The sequence below is a fragment of the Heptranchias perlo genome, chromosome 4, assembly GCF_035084215.1.
Source record: "Heptranchias perlo isolate sHepPer1 chromosome 4, sHepPer1.hap1, whole genome shotgun sequence".
Taxonomy (NCBI): Eukaryota; Metazoa; Chordata; class Chondrichthyes; order Hexanchiformes; family Hexanchidae; genus Heptranchias; species Heptranchias perlo.
The window spans coordinates 94,231,320-94,253,190 of record NC_090328.1 but is presented as its reverse complement, the minus strand read 5'-3'; the positions used below and the strand labels follow the sequence as shown (position 1 = coordinate 94,253,190).

Here is a 21,871-nt window from a genome sequence, read left to right as displayed (position 1 = left end):
TTAAGACAAAATATTAGCCCCAAAGGCTAAGGAATGGACATACAATTTGAGATTTTCAGAATATCATTTGAAACCAATGGGAGTGTGATTTCCATTTGTTGAGCTCATGATTTGAATTGAGTTTTCTGGAAGTGCTGAGAAGTATGATGGTTCCCCAGAATGAAGGAGTGAAAATTGGTTAACATTTCACACACCATCTAGTGGCTAGTTCAAGGCCAGCATTGGTAGACGCTTTCAGCAAACTATGTTCTGGTTCAATGCTTGGAGTATGGGGCAGAGGAAACTAATAGAAAGTACAGAGAAGCGGATTAGAAGAAATGTGCATCTGGTAGAATCTGTGAGTGTGTCACCTGCTATTTTCTCACTATCAAAGTACAAATGTCACTGTACTCTTTTGTTGAATTATCATTCTTCCAATTCCACCCACCCAGAAGAAAATGCTGTATGTGTATCGCAATGTATCGTGTGTATCACCTTAAATTTTACTTCAATTACTTAATTTGTGTTTTGTGCTATTTCAGGTGTGAAAATGTTCGTGTATACAAGCTGGGTCTCTTAGCAGGTTTTTGGTGGGCTCTAGCTCTACTCTGCTGGATCAGTGATAATCTTTTCTGTGAACTTTGGTCTGCATTCAACTTTCCATACCTACACTGTGTCTGGTGAGTTACCAACAAAGTTATGGTTTGAAGTAATGTTAATAATTCTACCTCATTAATTTATTCTCGACATTGCATTTAAATAAGACTGTCATCAAATAAAGGCAAATCACAGAGACCGTGGGGGGTAATTTTAACCCCCAAGAATGGGTGGGCTGGGGGCGGGTGGGTAGTAAAAATAGTTGAATTCTTCAGCGGGACAGTATCCCGGCTCCAACACATGGTTTAACCCATGCGCGTTAGGATGTGCACGTGCAACAGAAACCCGGAAATCCTGTCTTCACTTAAAGCCGGTGGGTGATCGGGCCCCCGCGATTGTGCACCCCCCACATGTCCAACGACCCCCTCCCCGCCGATGGCCCTGACCCCTCCATACCTCTGACTCCTCCTGACCTCCGATCTTCTGACGACGTCCTCCAATCTTCTGGTGACCTGATCACCTCCCAGCCTGCTGTCCTCCACGGCCCCCTCCCCCCCCCCCACTGATATCCTCCACGGCCCACGATCTCTCCCTCCTTCCTCTCCGATTCCTGCCTGACAGCCAACTAGCCTGTCAATGAGACTGGCTGCCGGGAGCAAAACCCAGAAGTAAAATTTATTGCCCTCATTAAGGTCACGATTGCAGATTGCAACCCGCCAACTTTACTTCCAGGTTTTGCGTCCGATTATCTTCCCCAACCCCCACCCCTCGCTCCCTTCCCGCCTCCATGTAAAAATCATGCCCCATGTCACTTTAAAGTAATAGTGGTCTCATGAGCTATGTGACCTTCCTTGTTGTACTGTTATTTAAGTATTGTAAATACAGAGTGATCTTCAGTTCTTTTCATAATGGATAGCAGTTACTTGCCATTACTCTCCTATAGGAAAAGTCACCAACATATTTTCCATTTTCCTGAGAAGTCATGATTGATCAAGAAGCGCTAAGTTGTGTGCACTTAGATGGGGCCTCTAGATTAACATTCTGGGCAGACTACAGTTGTAGTCCTTGTCTCTATTGCTCATGTTAGTGGGAATAGGACTTAAGAGTATGGGAGCACGCTTACAATTTCTGGGCACATAAAGAGACATGACCATGGTCAAAGACCCAACAATATTCCAGCAAGGGCAATTCCTCTACCCTTCAAGATTCAGGTGAAGGAAATTACTGTTTTCTGTAACACTAACTGGTATGATTTTTGATTTTCCAGCAGTCTGTATTGATCAACCAGTCTGGATCCCCTATAAATGGAATCTTTTGACTCAGAGCTACATCTGGCTCATTGACCTCAACCACCACCTTAGAATTGATGGTTTGGTTCTTGAGAGCCAGCCTAGTAAAACAGGGTTTCCATCAAACTATGGTGATAATACTGTTAGGGTTCAGAAAAACTTTATACAATGCAAATCTTCTTTGTTTTGTGAAGATTTGCAATGCAAAATAGAAGCAGTTTATTCATTGATAACAGGGTTTTCGCTAGAATATATTAGGAAATTAGATGCTACCAATTTTTTAATAATTGCAACAGCTGCTGGATTAGGAGCATTCCAAATTCACTGAGGATCTCCATCATTGCTGTTTAGTCTATTACCTGTATTTGGAAAAAAAACAAATGGAGGTTACATCCACTTGGAACTTGAATCTGTTTTTGAGTAAACTGATATCGAAACCTTTTGATCCTATGAGTTACTATACCAGATCTTAATTTGGCACAAAGAATTAATGAGTTGCAGCTTTGTTGGTGGACCCATTGTACAAAAGCGCAGTTTACAACAGTGGCGAATTTAGAAATTACTGAAAAGGAATGTGAAAGCTGAAGGCAGGAAATTTATTTTCTTACAGGGATCAGGGAGCAAGCCTTCCGCCAGAACATTTTGATTTTTGACTCTTTACGTTGTGAACTTTCTGATATTTTGCGACATACTATAACTCTGTCTTTCAAGCCAAATATAATTTCTCCTGGAAGGATTACAAATATTTTAAATATGAAAATAACCATAGTTTTATGGATGTCAATACAATTTTAGAGGATAAAGTTCAAATGATTAAGTCAACATCCTGTGTTAAAATAGTGGATGGAGGAATGCCAAATGAACAAGTTAAGCATTCATGTATTGTTGCTGGCAATGGTAATTCATAGCCTATACTTTGAGTGAACCTGTCAAAAAAAGTTTATGTTCTTGTACTGGAAATTAAATCATTACATGTTGAAATCATTAAAGAAAACTATGAAGTACAGAAAAATATTGTTGGCAGAACCAGGAAAAGGGAAGTTCAATTTTGCGCTCTCAGGTTATCCTGACTGGCTGCTTCCAGTCCAGCATTGACACTCTATAATACTGTTACTGATTATTAATGTCACTACTCACATTTCCCCATGTTCTAATGTAGATAGTGTGGACTTTTTCCCAGTTTCTGCACAGTAACAAAAATGACTTGCACCATATACTCATGAACAAACTGAAAACAGCTCTCAAAGTTACTGAACCAGGCACTATGACTCACACACAAACAGGCCAGCTGTCTGCATCCCACATCACAATAGTACACTGCAGTAAGATTATATATTGCTTAAAACCCAGCATTAGGGGCAGGATTAAATGAGATTTAAAGGCATATCATAAATATATGGGGGGGGGGATGGTTATCACAGAACTATGAGAATTATATAAGGTTTAAAAGAGAGATTAGGAAGAGGGATTATAAAAGAATGTTTGTGGTCAACGTAAAGGAAACAGCAACAGCTTTTATATAAAGTAAATGAATACCCAAAGGAATGGGACCACTTAAATATGAAGGGGGCATCTTGTATTTAAGAGTGAAGGAATGGTAAAGATATTAAAAAGATATTTCACCAGATTTTGCAAATGAAAGTGAAAGTAGGGATGTAGGAGCAGGAATTGAAAAGCTCACTGCTGGAGATAAATATTGAAAGAGAAACTGTATTTTAAAAAAGCCAGGTCCCAATTGTATATATCCCAGAATACTGAAGGGAAAAGATAGGGGACACTAACCTTGAGACATGGGTCGGTAATTGGTTTGGATGTAGGAAATAAAGAGTAGTGATAAGGGATTTGTTCTCTCATTGGCAGGATGTGACAAGTGGTGTTCCCCAGGGACCTGTATTGGGGCCTCAGTTTTTCACCATATATGTTAATGACTTGGATGAAGGAATAGAGAGTTGTATATCCAAAGTTTGCAGATGACATTAAGTTAGGAAGCACAGTAAGTTATGTGATTGGAAGCAGGTAGCTATATAGACAGACTAATTGAGTGGGCAAAACTATGGCAGATGGAGTTAATTGTGGGAAAGTGTGAGGTCATCCACTGAGAAAGACAAATCAGAATACTTTCTTAATGTTGACAGGCTAGGAGCTATGGAGAAGCAAAGAGATTTAGGTGTTCTCATACACAAATCACTAAACGCTAGTGCACAGGTACAAAAAGTAATCAGAAAGGCTAATGGAATATTGGCTTTTAACTCAGGTGGTTAGAATTCAAAAGTGAGGAAGTGATGCTTCAGTTGTACAGAGCCTTGGTTAGACCTCATTTAAAGTACTGCGTTCAGTTTTGGGCATTGAACCTTGGGAAAGATATATTGGTCTTGGAAGGGGTACGGCACAGATTCATCAGAATGATACCAGGGCTTAAAGGGTTAAATTATAAGGGCAGGTTACATAAATTTGGCTTGTATTCCCTTAAGTTTAGTAGGTTGAGGGGTGATCAACTCAGGTGTTTAAAATGATAAAGGAATTTGAGAGGGTAGATAAAGAGAAATACTTCCTCTGGTGGTGGACTCCATAAAAAGAGGCCGTAATCATAAAATTAGAGTTATGCCATTTAGGAATGAAATCAGGAACAAAGGGTAGTGGAAATCCGGAACTCACTTCCCCAAAAGGCTGTAGATGTTGGGACAATTGAAACGGTCAAGACTTTTTTTGGGCAAGAGTTCCACGGGATATGGAACAAATGCCAGTAAATGGAGTTGAGGTGCAGATCAGCCATGATCTAATTGAATGGTGGAACAGGTTTGAGGGGCTGAACGGTCCACCCCTGTTTCAGTCCTTCTGTGCTCCTATTTTTTTTCCTGTGTAGACCTATTTCATGTATTAAATTTAATTTTGTACTTTAAATTTGATTAGCCTGATAGATACAGTCTGACACTATGGTATTTTTCACTTGTTGAAGCGGTCAGGAGCATAAGGTTGACATCCCCATGTTTTCAAGTGCGAAACATCTCAGTAAAAGATCATTTGTTAATTGGGTGGTACGCATAATGGTGTAAGTTTCAGTTCATAGGAGGCAAGGACATGCTATGGAAACTTTCTTGTTGCTGTGAGAATAGATGAAAAATGTTCGAAAGAAAGCTTAAATTGAAACATCTCTATAAATCCAATATCCAATATATGCCAGCGAGGGTACTCTAATATGCACTGCAGTAATTTACAGTTTAATCACTGTTTCAAATCAGGTAATTCAAACCAGGTAACTAGCTGTTCATTATTATCAGCCACAACACAACCCTGCCAACAAAAAATAAAAATGAATATCTGTAAATAATAGTAGGTAATGATATGTTCTACATGCCATGAGAAATAACGTACCTTCGTGTGAAAGGCAGTGACTCATCTCAAGACTGAAATAATGTTGTAAACGGCAGGAAAGAAGCTCAAGCGTTTTGTCAACTTTATCTCAACCCTGAGCTGCATTATTGCTTTGCGGTGCCCTGCAAACTGTTGTTTCTTTATTAGCCATGTGAAGTATTTGGCATCTGTAAATGTAAATGAAATGAACAGCAGAGGGAAGTGAGATTATTTTTCAGAAAATCTGTAGACTAAGTTACTATTGCACTCTACTGAGGCAGTCATGTTTTTTTAAATCAACAATAAAACTGACAGCCATGTGAAAAAAAATTCACAGGTCAATTGGGAATGGACTACTATGATGGACTGTTGGATTGTGTAACATATTGACTGACTCATGGGGTGGGGGGGGGGGGGAGTTTTAACCCCCCCACGAAGGGTGGGAGGGGGACGGGGAGGCGGGGTTAAATTGCTAAAAATGGGAAACCCGACCCCAACCTGCCATGAACGCGCCTACTTCCGGTTTTATCGCGGCGGGTTGGAGGGCATCCCAGTAACCCACTCTGGAGGGGCGGGTCAGTGATTATACTTAAATAAGGCTGCATTCCTCAGATTTTGACTTCCATTTGAATTTAGCAGCTTTGGGCTGGGTTTGCCAGGGCTCGGGAAACCGGCAGCTGAAGGGAGGCCAGAGATGCCAGATCCAGCAGGTAAGTGCTTTTCCAGCACTGCTTGTGGGCCAGGAGGAGCAGGAGTACTTCCCCCCGGTCTCCCATGCAATCTGCCACGATCTTCCGACCCTCCCATGATCATCTGCCCAGCCCCCAAGATCTTTCTCTCCCTCCCTTCTCGCTGCTGCGCTCTGAGCACCCCCATCCACTGACCCCCGATCTTCTTGATTGATGGGGACCGTCCTCAGTGTTATAAGTTGGATAGCCAGGTGGTGAAGGACAGAATACTAGAGCCTAGTCTTCAGTTGCTTCCAAGTCTTTATTCACAGAGCTCCACATTACACCCACACCACACCCTAGATCAGCTCTTGTATAAATGGATACAAGAGAGTTCGCAATTGACACGCACCACCTGAATACAATTAACACTAATTGATATAAATCACATAAATACAATTAACAATTCCCTTCTCTCTCTTTAAATAAAAAAAGTTAAACATTATACGTACAATACAGACAAAAATTTCAAAAACTTTCATACTCTGTACAAATTATGCTATTCAAAGCATTACATTGTGAGGCAACCCTTCTCTAGGGCCCCTAATAATTTCTTTATACATGTACTTCTTTTAGTAAAACAATCTAACAGTTGGTGACTTTAATCCACCCATTTAATTTTAGAGATTTCCTTTCTCTTCACCATGTGTTTCAAGCCAGCAAGGTCAATTTGTAATCTTTTCTCACTCACATGTTTCGTAGAATGTACATTATCCCACAATGAATGATAGTATACCCATTGAATGTTATGCAGACAATCTTCAGCACTCCCATTGTACAGGATGTCACTCAAAATATTTGCCAAATAGAATCCCATATCCACTGGGCCAACACGAGCCACTGTTTCAGCAGCCAGTGTACTTTTAACAACTCTTTTTATTTTCTTAGCTTCGCAAGCTAAAGTACAACATTTCCCATTCTTACCCATAAAAAACACTATGAAACCAGCTGCACTAGAATACTCATCAGGAAGATTAGCATGTGAAACATTGCTAAAGATAACAAGCTTAATTTTGCATATGTACGAACATACGAATTAAGAGCAGGAGTAGGCCTCTCGGCCCCTCGAGCCTGCTCTGCCATTTGATAAGAACATGGCTGATCTGATTGTGACCTCAACCCTACTTTCCCGTTTACCTACTATAACCTTTGACTCCCTTGTTAATCAGGAATCTATCTAACTCAGCCTCAAAAATATTCAATGACCCTGCCTCCACCGCTCTCTGGGGAAGGGAGTTCCACAGACTCACGACTCATCTCAGTCTTAAATGGGAGACCCTTTATTTTTAAACTGTGACCCCTGGTTCTAGTCTCTCTCACAAGGGGAAACATCCTCTCAGCATCTACCCCTTCAAGTCTCCTCAGGATCGTATATGTTTCAATAAGATCACCTCTCATTCTTCTAAACTCCAATGTATACAGGCCCAACTTGTCCAACCTTTCCTCATAAGATAACCCCCTCATCCCAGGAATCAGTCGAGTGAACCTTCTCTGAACCGCCTCTAAAGCAATTATGTCTTAAATAAGGAGACCAAAACTGGACACAGTATTCTAGATGTGGTCTCACCAATGCCCTGTACAACTGTAGCAAAACATCTCTACTTTTATATTCCATTCCCCTTGCAATAAATGACAACATTCCATTTGCCTTCCTAATCACTTGTTGTACCTGCATACTAACTCTTTGTGATTCATGTACTAGGACACCCAGATCCCTCTGTACCTCAGAGCTCTGCAATCTCTCTCCATTTAGATAATATACTGATTTTCTATTCCACCTGAAAAAGTGGACAAGTTCACATTTTCCCACATTATACTCCATCTGCCAAATTTTTGCCCACTCACTTAACCTGTCTATATCCCTTTGCAGACTCCTTATGTCCTCTTCACAACTTACTTTCCTACTTACCTTTGTGTCATCAGCAAATTTAGCAACCATACATTCGGTCCCTTCATCCAAGTCATTGATATAGATTGTAAATAGTTGAGGCCCAGGCACTGATCCCTGTGGCACTCCACTCGTTACATCTTGCCAACCTGAAAGTGACCCATTTATGCCTACTCTCTGTTTCCTGTTAGCTAACCAATCCTTTATCCATGTTAATATGTTACCCCCTACACCATGAGCACTTATTTCGTGTAGTAGCCTTTGATGTGCCACCTTGTCAAATGCCTTCTGGAAATCCAAGTACACCACATCCACAGGATCCCCTTTATCCGTGTTGCTTGTTACTTCCTCAAAGAACTCTAATAAATTAGTCAATTTTCTTTGGGTCACCTAAGGATGGGAACTTAAGTACGCATTTATCTATATTTAATTTTCGTAATATTTTATTTGCCCTTAAAACATTCTCTACTATGGGGTGTTTCGTTGAAGTACTTAACTCCAACACATCAAAACTAGCATCTAGTCTAGTCTGAGTGCACAACCAGTTCAACTGACTAATCAAGCTTTGTAATTGCTCTGTCTCTTCTTTAGATATAACATCACCTTTCTGTGATGGCCTAGTTCGATTCACCGGGACAAGAGTAACACTCATGAAAATGTTGCCAAAAGAGCCAAAAAGATTTTTAAGATTACCTTTCCAGCAGTGGGAGAATCCACTCAAACATCTGTATCACCCCGTTTCTCTTCCAAATCCTTAGCTACCAACCTCCCTTTAGCCTTGTAAGTCCCATCTGCAAGGACTTTTTCAGTACAAACCCATCAGTGCGACAAAGCTGGTTGACCCTTATCTGTTACCTCAGAATAAATTCCAAATTCTTTCTAACTTTTTGTTTTGCCTCTCTTACTTGTTTATCCTCAAGTTTACTGGCAGCCACCAAAACTTAATGATCATGAGGACTTCTGCTCCTAGTTCTGTTATGTGACTGTTCTGTGGTCTTTGTTTCATTATCTGACCTAGTCAAGCTACGTCTTCTACTTCCACTTCATGTCTGTAGGGACCACTACTGCGAGATCTCCCTCTTTCATCTGTAGTTCGTGATAGTTTTCTGACGTGAGATTCACTTCAGATTCCCTATCACTACTTGTACTTCGCTTTTGTACCCTCCACTCTTTTACCCCATTCTGCCAGTCCATGGACCTTGTTTCTTGGCCATCATCCTGAATATTCAACCAATATTTAAACATACCAGTAGCTTTGCCTGCACCTCCCAAAATTGTTCATTAGTCCCTTTTGGAACATATGTCACCTGTGTAACCACTTTGGGTAATTGTTCTGTGGATATGATAGCTCTGTCATGTGTTTCTTGATCACTGACATTACCACTATCCAGCCCTTGATCTGTTCCTCAGGAACCTCATCAAAACAATCATGAACATCTGAGGCACAAGGTGCCTCGTTTACTTCTATCAACTGCTCAGAATCTGAGATTTTATAATTAATTCCAATTAATCGTGAGAAATGAACCTTAACAGTTTGATTGCCATGTTAGACAATTACTGTCTTACCATCATGACCTATTACCTTACCAGGGCCTTTCCATTCCCTATGATCCTCTCTTTTATAGTATACCAAATCTTCTGAATTGAACTCTGTCTTAGATGTTCTAATACGATGCCTCGGGCTCTACAAATTTTCTGATACCTCAGTCTTGATAAAAATCTGTCTCCCTGCATGCACAGCATTTAAATGCTCAGAAAAAATGGCACTAATTTTAGTACCTTCTAGAGCAGGAGGATTATCACAAAGAACAGAAGGTAATTTGGGATTGCGCCCATACACTAGTTGTTAAGGACTATATCCTCCAACCATCTGAAGAGAATTCTTTGCATGAACTGCCCATACTAAGGCAGTTGACAATTTACACTCTGTTTGATCAGTCAAAATTTTATGCACCATGCTATCAATCACAGCATGATTCCTTTCACAAAGACCATTGCTAAAAAGGCTCTCGGCTGCTATATTCATGACAATTATATTCATAATCCCACACATATCTCTGAACTCCGTGTTAGCGAATTCACCTCCATTATCAGTCAAATGCTTTGCTAGTGACCAAAGTCCGTTTTTCCATAATTTTATCTAGAATAACCTTCTTCTCCTTACTATATATTAGTGTAGAAATATTAAATCTCATAGCCAGGTCAATAAAATGTAAGATGAAAACATTTCCGTCTTTGTCCCATGCCTTTAGATCCATGGCAACTACCTCGTTAAAGTCACATGCTATTGGAACACTTACAATAGGACATGGAGGCGTCCATCTATACTTCCTACAGATTTTACAGTTTTCACTAATCTCTTCTATGAGCCTCGTATACTCCTTATCAACTACACCTGCATCTTTCAGCAGGATCTTTAAATGTTGACAAGTAGGGTGGGCAAATTGTCTGTAACTTTAAGACAATTTGTTTTTTTTCTCTCTTATCCTTATCGCCTGATGCCATTAATACTTGCCTAACATGCTGATCAGAAACATCGGGTTTTATTAAGGGGATACAATAATGCCCTGACTGGGTAAACTACAAATCATTTTCCTAAAAATGATTGCTTCATCGTGTTCCATGTCAAGTTTCATTTTTGCTTTTTTCATAGAAGGTTTACCCAAAAACATAGGTATCTCACTAGAGATTACATCCGTACTTATAAAATGGCTTATTCCAGCTATCTTACATGGAATTACCACTCTCTTGAGTGACCTCAAGGGGTTGTCATCTCCAAACCTAAAACACATGGAACTTTTATATTCCTTAATCTTGGGTCAATCCTCTATTTAGTGAATCAAGATAACATTTTAACCAATCTACCCTGCATACAGTTGAAGTACATGCACTATCTAACACCGCACAATTAAAGGAATCTGTGAATAATACTTTCATCACAGGATTAAAACTCCTTGTGATCAGTATAATCTGTTCATATTCATCATTATCTTCAACCTCTTCCTCACGATCTTTATCCTCTTCCTCCGAACTACTTTCTTCATGCATCATTTCAAAGACCCTGTGTCTTCATTCTGGGCAATTCACCTCAATGATACTTAGAGTCATATCTAAAGCATCTACTGATTTTTCCTTGGGCATTCCTGGGATTCATTCACCCGTTATTACTGTCCCAATTTTGTCTTCTGTTGATATAACTGGATTTGCTGTACCCGCTTTCATCACCAATCTGGCTGTCTTTAATCCTTCCATCATATCGACGCCTACGTCCGGCCTCTTGAAAATTTTGAAACCTGGACTGGCGCCTGCGTTTAGTATCTGGAACATTTTGAAACCTGGTAATCATCGAATCTTCCATTCTTTGTGTCACATTGGAAGACCCCATTTGTTCCATGAACACTGAAGGGAATGACTTTCCCCAGGAATTTTTTAAGGCAGCAGACTTTTGATCCAACAGTGTCTCCTTTTCCGAGAACTGGACGCCGGTTAGGACCAGTTGCCTGTCCATATGAGACATCGTAGCACAATCTAGTAATTTAAACACTGGTACCGATGCAGGGATTCCCAATTGGAACTTTGTCAACCGTTTGTACAATTTGTTAAAGTCCATGATATACTCTTCTATTGAATGACCGTCCATTTTCTGAAATCTATCAAATGCTGACAATGCCTCATAGGCACTTAACAGGTCTTCTTTCTTGTAGATTTGATCCAGAAATTCTATTAGAAAGGCAAAACCTTCATCGTTATTCAAAAGATCTGCATCCATCTCAGAAAATACGTTACTTCTGATCTTACTCCGTTCAGGAAGCGACAACACCAAGGCCATGTCTTGTTTTTTCTTTGGTAGAGTAGTAACCCGTGTTCACGCATCAACCTCATTCTTCCACTGGTCATTCGGTTCAAACTCCAAAAACATCGGAGGGAAATCGTACGTCGACGATTTTCCACAATGGCCACTTGGCCTTCAAGTTTTGTTTTAAGCCCAAAAAAAAATTGTAGTTTCCAACTTCCACGTTTAGGCAACCATTCTCTGCTACCATGTTATAAATTGGATAGCCAAGTGGTGAAGGACAGAATGCTAGAACCTAGTCCTCAGTTGCTTCTAAGCCTTTATTCACAGTGCTCCACATTACACCCACACCACACCCAGGATCAGCTCTCTTATAAATGATACAAGAGAGTTCTCAATTGATACACACCCCCTGAATACAGTTAACACTAATTGATATAAGTCACATGAATACAATTAACACCCAGCAGTCACTGGTTGCTGCCTACTACAGGAAGCTTTCGTGCCCGGCAGCCTGCCAGCCTCTCAATCTGGCCAGCTGCCGGGCGGAAAACGGAGCAGAAACATTCCAGTGAGGCCCTGCCATTAAATCCGACAGGACTTCCACCTTCCCAGTATTTCCGGGTTTCCTGGCTGCTGACGCGCGCTCCCAGTCCCTACCCACCTCCCCGTAAATATCGGGGCTTTGAAAATTGTTGTCCAGTAGCTGTAAGAACATTCTTTTGAAAAATCCTTGATGTATGCTCATGATTTTTTCCTTCTCTTTTTGTTCTAGGCATATCTTGATCTGTCTGGCTGCTTATCTGGGTTGTGTCTGTTTTGCTTATTTTGACGCTGTCTCGGAAATCCCTGAACAGGGCCCGGTCATCAAGTTCTGGCCTAGTGAAAAATGGGCCTTCATTGGTGTTCCATATGTTTCTCTTCTTTTTGCAGAAAATAAGTCCCAGCTAAAAATTACTTAAGAAAAAAATGAAAGGTTTGACTGCTCATTATTTTGATACAAGCTTTGGAAAGCTTTATTCCATGTGGCTGGGGTGTCTCCCAGATTTCTGTGATTTATATATTTTGCACCTTAGATCAAACTTGTCTACCTGCTTATAACACTAACACTCCTTCAGGAAACTATACTTTTAACAGGTCTAAGCAAACTGTTTAGGAGAAGATAAAAGTTGTTTTTGTATCCAGATGGAAATTACAGCAGGATTATAGCATTTTTTGTACAAAAAGCTAATTCAGAGGATATTGTGAATGAAATATAAACAGTTCAATACATTTCTGTAATTATTCTTTTAGAGCAGCACTCAAAATATAATTTCTAAACAATATTCTGAAGGAAAACCTGTGCATGTTTTGAAAACTGAAAGAGAAATTCAACTCTCAAAAGAGTTATTTTTAGGCAAGGCCAGGCTTGTCGTGTGATTTTATGCAAGCTTTCGAAGACATAAGAACCAATTTGTTGCCACAGTTTACATCAGGAAATCATCTTTAGATGGAACCTTAAGATCTTTAAAGTCTGTTTCGGGAGGGAAATGATTCTGTTATCATATTATTTTATTGTGCAATGAGAGTTTCTGAAATTTTTATCAAGGAATTGTTTATTATTAATTGTATGAAGGCCTCCACTTTCAATGTCAGTTAGTTAATGGGGAAATCTTATATGACATTCTACAAGGTATCTAAAGTCAAAAGCCGGGAACTTGGTCGGAGTTGCTTTTGCTCCGCTGTCATAACTTCACTGGAAATGTGGCGGAAACCACGTTTACACATGTATAGGGGAGGAAATTCCCAGCCAAAGACTGACGCCATTCACGTAAGTCTGAAGTCGCATTGTAACCCTTAGGACAATATTTCAATACTTATAGCCAAAAATTTGAAGTTACAAATTTGAAATACTTTGTGCTAAATTCAGTTCAATTGAGGATACTTATATCAAATTCTGTATTGTTAATAACTAATTCAGGAGAATAGTCTAAAGTTCTTCCACCATTTGATGTCACTTCCTAGAAACTAGTCCGCTCCAATCAATCAGTAGGCAACAATCAATGGTTTCATGCCATGTTGCTGCATTTTAGCCAATCATATTTGAAGTTCTTGTCAAATGGTTTAAAAAATGGCGTGTTACCTAAGGTCTCACATATTCTCCATTGTTATTTATGATCAATGTAGTAAACCCCAGCTACCTAATACTTCAGTATTCAGGGTAGACCTATACCTAGGATTGGGAAAACATAGTATTTTTTTCCTGCCAATTTTCTGTATGCTCCTCTCCTGAAGGTGGTGACTCTTTATGGGGTACAGATCAATGATCGTCGCTGCCCTCCATAGCTCATTCAAGTTGCCATTATTTGTATGTGAATTTTGGCTGTGCATGCTGACAGGCGTTTTGACCATGGCGGGGAAAGAACCACAGCTGAATTTGGTCTTGTAATGTATGTGTGTGTGTGTGCGTGCGTGCGTGTCCCTGGCCCATGTTCCTCTCCTTAGGTCACCTCTGGTTCAACCCCTCGGCAACGTCAGCTGGAAAAGAAAGAATGACTTGCATTTATACGGTGCCTTTCACAATCTCAGGATGTCCCAAACCATTTTACAGCCAATTAAGTACATTATGAAGTGTGGTGACTTTTGTAATGTAGGAAACGCAGCAGCCAGGTCCCACAAACAGCAATGAGATGATAACCAGATAATCTGTTTTAGATGTTGGTTGAGGGATAAATGTCGGCCACAACACAGGGAAGGTTTAACGCCTCATCCAAAAGACGGCACATCCGACAGTGCAGCACTCCCTCAGTACTGCACCGAAATGTCAGCCTAGATTATGTGCTCAGGTCTGTGGAGTGGGACTCTGAACCCTCAATCTTCTGACTCAGGCAAGAGTGTTACCACGGAGCCACAGCTATGAGGTCAGGTTCCACATGTATACTGTTGATACTCAGCTCCACCGCTCTGCCTCCTTCAATAAGACCAAGGTTGTTGCCACTCTTTGCAACTACTTATCTGACAATTTAGATATTGATCAGCTGAAACTTCCTCCAGTTAAATGTCAGCAAAACATCAACCATCCTTTTTAGCTCCTGCAAATACCTATGAGTCTCCAGTCTCAATCCCATCACCTCTCCAGCTTTCACCTCACGGTAAGTCCAGAGGTGTGGAACCTTGGTATATTTCTCAACCCCAACCTCAGTTCTCTCCTTCATATCCAATCTGTTACCAAGACTGCTTTCTTTAACCTCCAAAACTTCACCTGTTTTAACTTTTGTCTCTCTTCCTCTGCTGCTGAAACTCTAATCTATGCTATAATTACTTTGAGGCTTGATTTATCCAACATTCTCTGTGCTCACATCCCTGCTTCTGCCCTTCAGAAGCCAGGGCTCATCAGAACGCTGGGGCCCATATTCTCATCCACGCCTCCAAGACCCCTATCTTCAGAAACTTCACAGGTTTCCTGTGCCTCCGTTCATCATCCTTACCTTCAAATCTTTTCATGTCCTTGTACCACCCTACCTCAGTGATCTCCTCTTGCTGTATATCTCTGTTTGCACTCTCCCTCCTCTGACACCAGTTTACCCCTCATTCTCTGCATCGCTCTTGGCAGTTGCTTTTTTTTAGCCACAATGCCCTTGCCCTGTGGAACTCTTTTCTTCAGCAACTCTGCCTTGTCTCCTCTCCGAAAGCTTTCAAAAGCCTCTTTCTGATCCTCATCTTTAACAATACTTCCAACCCCCTGGAGTCTTTTCCTTTTCCCCTTCTGCTTGGTGTGCACTCTATGCACCACCCTGTAAATTGCTCTGAGATATCTCTGTGTGTGTGAGGACAACTGTAGAAATTTAAGTTGCTGTTGTTTGGAAAACCCTAGGTATTAAATGGATTTGGTTTAATATGAATCTTTGCCTCCATTCCACAATTTCTTGGCAATCCATTATTGACCAGTTAACCATTATGTTTGTGAGCATGTTTTATTTACTGAGGGTGTAACAAGTGTTAAATTTTATTTCTTTATATTGAATGGTATGTTATTAATTCATCTGTGTGGAACTTTATGTGTATGTAGTCAATTAATAAGAATGCTTTTTAAAAAAATTCTTTCTCCTCCAGTATGCCATGCCACACAATCTATTTTCTGAGAGGGGAACTGTGACCTTCTAAACTTTGACATCAAACCCACAAGGGCACACAAAAATTATGTTGTAGGAAGTGAACGTATGAATGCTTAACCCATTTGTCTGAAATTCTTTTTCAACTATGTTAGCGGAGATGTTAATCCATTTTAAAATAAGTTTTTAACACCTCTGCTAAAATAGCAAAGAAGAATGGCAGACAATTGCTTTAAGACATAGCTCAAGAGGCAGAGAAAAAAAAGTCCTACAAAAAAGAAACATTTGTTTTAAATGTAGCATACCATTGATATTCTCATTGGAACTACAAACATACCACCCAAAAAAATTTGAAATCTGACCCATCAATGTGATTTTTGACATGTATTGTTTACAACTATTTTGAAATTTGGATTATACCCTCTCATTCCTCTCACATTTTCTCTATCCTTGTCTCTCTCATTCCCTTTCATCATTTCTCTAATCCTTTTTCTAATTCTCTCTTCTGTCTCTCATTATTTCTCTCATTTTTGCTCTAATTTCTTTGCTTCTTATCCCTCTTATTTCTTCTTTCCTCCTTTCCCTCATTCCCTGTTTCTCTTTTCCTCTCTCCTGTTTACTCTCATTTTTTCTTCTTCTTCCAGTCTCTCATTCCCTCTATCCTTTCCCCCTGTTATTCCCTCTCTCCTTCCCTCTTTCTCTCATTCCATTTTCCTTGTCTATCATTCCCTCTCTCCCTCATACAGTTACTGGGAGTGGACATTTCTCTCATAATCCAGGAAGACTTTGAGAGTCTGCAATTCAGTTCTCAGGGGGTCTGCAAGATCATAACTGTGAAGTGTCAGCCTCGGCTCAGTGGTAGCACTCTGAGTCAGGAGATTATTCAAGTCCTTCTCCAGAGACTTGAGCACATAATCCAGGCTGTCACTTCAGTGAAGTACTTACTAAAGGAGTGCTGCACTGCCCTGTCTGCCCTCTCAGGTGGATGTAAAAGATCCCATGGCACTATTTGTAGAGCAGGGAAGTTCTGGTGTCCTGGCCAACATTTATCCCTCAACTACCATTAAATAAAATCAGACTGTCTAGTCATTTATCTCATTGCTGTTTGTGCAACCTTGATGTTGGATGTTGCATTTACCTACAGTGACTACACCCCAAAAGTAGTCCATTGGCTGCAAAGTGCTTTCGGACCTCCTGAGGATGTGAAAGAGCTATATCGTTGCAAGTTCTTTTTTGCTAGAGCTGAGTGCAAATAGAGCAAAGATGAAAAGAGGGAGTGGAAACTGTGGAATGAGGAAGGGGCTCTGACAACTAAGCGAAAGACAGCCTGAAATGGATTTTATAAATGTTACATAATGAATGCAATTAAACACCGCTGTAGACAAATAATGGTGGAAATATAAATCTCATGACTAAAGGGTGTCAATCGCATGTTTCAAATCGTGTTGCATCATGTCCTTTGGTAAGTTTTACGACACGGGGTGCCTGTGATGGTGTCTGTACTTGCAGGTGCCCCCCATTTGTGCCATGTATTATATATTTAAGGGGATTAACTTTATATCTCAGATAGCAACACTAATATTATTTCTACTTTTCTGTCATCACAAATAGACTACTCAGCAACCTATTTATAACTTGACTTAAGAACTTCATTATTTCTAAAGAATTAATATTTTTTGTCTCATTAATATTTGTATTTGAAATGCACAATTATTACTAAGCTGTGTAAGATAGTAAAATGTACAAATGCCATGTAAGCTACAGAAGAAACTCAGCATTTGAGACTTAATTCTCGTTTGTTCAGCTCCAGAATACAAAGCTGCAGTATCTTTTTTGATTGTGTTTGAAAAAAACCCTCAAACATCAGAGCTCTGATACATCCAACCAAAGCTGATTTAAAAGTTTTTTAAGAAAAACAACAGGGGAAATTTTAACTTTTATCACCAAGTGAATAAAATTAAAATTACCCCCAACATTGTTTTGTTTTCCTCTGTTTTCCTTTGCACAATGGTAAAACAAAGTGTGAATAAGATAGGTAGTGAATAAGATAATGGATTCATTTCATGGTTTGTAACCGTCGGGCTCAGTGATTGTCTTTGCCCCTGTTGTACTGGGTATTTGCCATCGGTGTGATGAAATTTTTTTATCAGGACATGCAGGATAACACTGCCATTTCACAGAAACCAGCAGTTTGGTGTTGGTGGCTAGACCATCTCATCCAGGTATATGCCCAACTTTATTAAACTTTTACTTTAAAATTTAAAAAACACTCGGGCAGCCCATGATCCAGTCTTTTAAGTTTCAGTTATTGCTTATGCCTGACCATTAAAGGCTATAAAGTAAGTGTATCAACAGTCACTAGGTCTCAAGTTGGAACAAATCTATAAATTACAAATGGTGAATAGAACCATAGAACCATAGAAAGGATACAGCACAGAAGGGGGCTATTCGGCCCATCGTGTCCGCGCCAGCTCGAAGAACAACCAGGTGCCCATTCTAATCCCACCTTCCAGCACCCAATAGGAAAGGTAGATACATACTGATCACATAGAATATTTTTAATCTTACACTTAGTGTTGAGGGGACCATTTCCAAATGCAATGTCACAGTGTCATTTGTATCTGCAATTTCACGATTAATTATACATATATATGGCCAGATGCATGGTTACGTCTGACACGCTGACATTCCAGTCTTTGGCGATATGTGCAAACTATTTCTTTTCTCTCCTGTCTCCCATTTTTAAAATCTCTTACATTATGAGGCTGGTTTTTGGGAGTAATCCCTTATGCTAGGGGTCTGTGGGCTGTATGCGACTTCCTACCCTTGTAATCTGGCCTTCGAAGTCCAGGCAACAGTCCTATTTCTTATTCATTGGTTTGACCTGTTTGTACTTTGTGGGTCTGAAGGTTTGGAAAGGGATCACCTTAGTGCTGTTGTATCAGTGGTGAATAAACCCTAAATTGGAACACTAAGATTTGTTAGCATTAGCAAATTGAGATACATGCAAATTAATGGTAACATGGATTTAAATTTCATATGTAGCCCCGAGGCTCCATGCTATGTGTCAATGTGGTCAGAATCTTTGATTTTGTATCCAGAGGCATAGAGTGCAAAAGTAGAGGTAATGTTGAACTTGCATAAGACCTTAATTAGGTTGCAGTTGGAGTATAGTGAGCAGTTTCGGCCATCCTATTATGGGAATAGTATAATAACAATGGAAATGAAGCAGCACAGATTTACTAGGCTGTTACCAGGGATGAGGGGTTAGGGTCATGAAGAAAGACTTGAGAAATTAGGAATGTTTTCACCTGCTGGGCACAGAAGTGCACCATTTTTTATATAAATACAGCTATTAACTATATACTACCCAGGACTAATTTGTGTCACTTGTGGATCTATTCCATAAGTTAGGGAACATATAAAGAGGTGTTGCAGCTTTAGTTAGTTGTTTTCCCACCACCATAAACTATGCACAGTAATGTTAGTTAGAACAATGTTCTCCATTAGTAGGTTATTAAGCTGCTTTGGTATAAACATTATTCAGTGAATAAATAAATCCTTGTACTTAAAATGTGAATTCTCCTTGAGGTATTTAAAATTATTACCTATGTTTTATGATCTTATATCTTTTTCTTTTAAGAAATCAGTATTTATAAAGTATATTATGCAAATAGTGATTTTAAAAATAAATAAATATATGTATATTTTATGAATTAAAAGTTACTTTAAGTAACTCGTATTTGTAACCATGAATACTATTTTGTACAGAAATAAACATTAATGAGACTTGCATTGATCATAATTTTTAATCCATATGCTATGATCCATTTGGACTTAATTGTGTCCACATAATTCAGTATGTCCGTATAAAGGATGTTTGGAATAGAATGCTTGGTAATGAATGAGATCCTGGTTAACTTAATAACTGCTGTAGAGTATTTTCCATAACATCTTTGTTTTATTTTCGATCCTTAATACTGTGCAATAATACTTAAAAGGACAGTGTTGCGAGCTCTGAATCTGCAAGCTTTTCTAATGCAATTTTCAAGCTTCATTTTTTTTCCCTAAAGTATTTTATTGTCTTTTCCCGTCCTAGATTTTACCATGATCCACAGCATACCCCTGGTGTCCTTTTTCCAATGTTGCTCTATTACTGGCTGCTGGGTATGCATGAGAGCGGCCTGGAGTGCCCCCCCACCCCCCCCAACCCCACAATCACCCTCCACTACCCTGCCTTCAGTCAGGGATTCAGATTTCCTGCTCTCAGCCAGCTTCTCACAGTGACATGTCTGAGATTAGGGAATTGCAGGTAACAACTTACTTTATACCATAAAGTTTTAGGATTGATTCAAGCTCCAAACAAACTGTGCCATCCTTCTTTCTTGTTTTACTTTAAAACTAAGATGCAATAATGTGACTGGTGGCAAATTGCACCATTGCATTACTGCTACCCTCCTCTGCACCAGGTGCTTTGCTGGTGTAGCACTGTCTCTTTTAATATTACAACACAATTCACAGCCAGGTGAACAAGAGCAATGTATTTGCTTATAATGACAATCCAAAAAAATGATAGGTTGTAGTGTACTGTCCTTCATTGTGAATGCCTAGACGCTGCTGCAGTTTAATGGGATAATTCAGACCTCCTTTGTCTTTTTCAAGAAAGTAATGATGGATTAATACTGAACTTATACTGCATTTATATAGTAAAAAAAACTGAAGCTCTACATATGTGCTTGTACTTGTAAATGTACTTTGCCATCTTTTATAAAGTTTCCTGTAACTGACTAAAAGTTATAATTTTTTATCTAATGTAATTAATAAAAGATTTTTATAATGTAAAACATTTCTGTTTGATCATTAATCTTTCAACACTCAATCATAAAGTTTCTGCATGAGGTTTCAAATAGAATAAGAATTAAATATAAATAATTTCTGATTCTCACCATCTTTAAAAAGGAATGGATGGTTTCCCCATTTTTGTGTCTCTATTTGAAAATGTCATTTTTCTGCTTTCCCTTGGGTTTCCCAGTGTCGCGCACTGTTATTGGCAGAGAATGTGACTGACTCATTTGTTCCTAGCCTCTGCCAATGCCACAGGAAGTCCAAGAGCATCCTATTGTGACTTGGCAAACAAATTTCCCCACCTCCCTGGGAGGAAATGCTCTTTGTGCTATTTGACTGCTTATCTAGAGCGTTCGCTCCTTCTCATCCTACAAGAGATGGGTCTTAGAATAGTTGAATCACTTTACCTTATAATGCTAAAAGCCCTGAGGTAAAAGAAATGAAAGGGCGACCAACTTGGGGTTGCCATCAGAGTAGCTACGATGTGGAGACCTTTTCACATAGGAGAGAAGAGAAACGTTAGAAGGCAGGTTACACTGGGCTGCTCTGGTACAGCTCCCTGACACCAGTTAATGGGATTAGCAGCAGCCTGAGAGGAAGTTAATGGTTGGAAAATAATGAGATATGGAAAAAGAGAGGAAAAATATAAAATCACCAGCCCCTCCACCAACAAAAGAATGCTACTGGGGGGCCTAGTAGTAGGCCATGTGGTACCCTCTGTCATTATTTTCCTTAGAAAACTACACAGAACAAACCTAAAGTTTCTATGTGGATTCTTACCTTATCCCATGATGTGCGATCAGGACCGATTCAGGTAAAGTCCTGCATCCAGTCATTCATGCAATTTTTGAGTGATTTTGTCTGCAAGAAGAAAACCCACGCCACTCCACTACTTAAAGCAGATGTCTAAATTGATGTCCAATGTAATGACATTACTTTATTGAGCTTTGTATAATGTTTAATATCCCTACTGCTCACTCTACCCATAAATTTTGCGGTTTCATTACTTTAAGAAAAGAGGGGATGGATTAAATTTAATCAGCATGTGGTAGTACCAACGTGTGATACCAGGGGAGTGGTGGGATGGAGGTTCAAATTGGCTCCCCATTGAATTGCTGATCTCTGTGCTATGCTATTTATTGGGAGGCAGCAAGTGTGACTGAAGTGTAAATTCGCCATTGGAGATGAGTGACCTATGAAGATAATAATGCAGAATAAGGGAGGGTAACAGAGCTAATCAAAGGAGGAAGAGTAAAGGCATTTTGAATGCAAAACATTTCAGATATAAATCGCTCCCGCTCCCTCACTGC

General features: G+C 39.7%; 1 protein-coding gene across 1 annotated transcript in view; it reads left to right on the top strand.

Annotated features, from left to right (window-relative positions):
- The window catches only part of acer2 (alkaline ceramidase 2), a 69,414-nt gene extending 48,854 nt beyond the window's left edge, over positions 1–20,560 (top strand). The window contains exons 5-6 of the mRNA XM_067983313.1: positions 522–659; positions 12,401–20,560. Coding sequence (XP_067839414.1) covers positions 522–659; positions 12,401–12,587 — 325 coding nt within the window. The 3' untranslated portion in view covers positions 12,588–20,560. The remainder of the gene's footprint in view (positions 1–521; positions 660–12,400) is intronic.
- Positions 20,561–21,871: the final 1,311 nt, after the last annotated feature.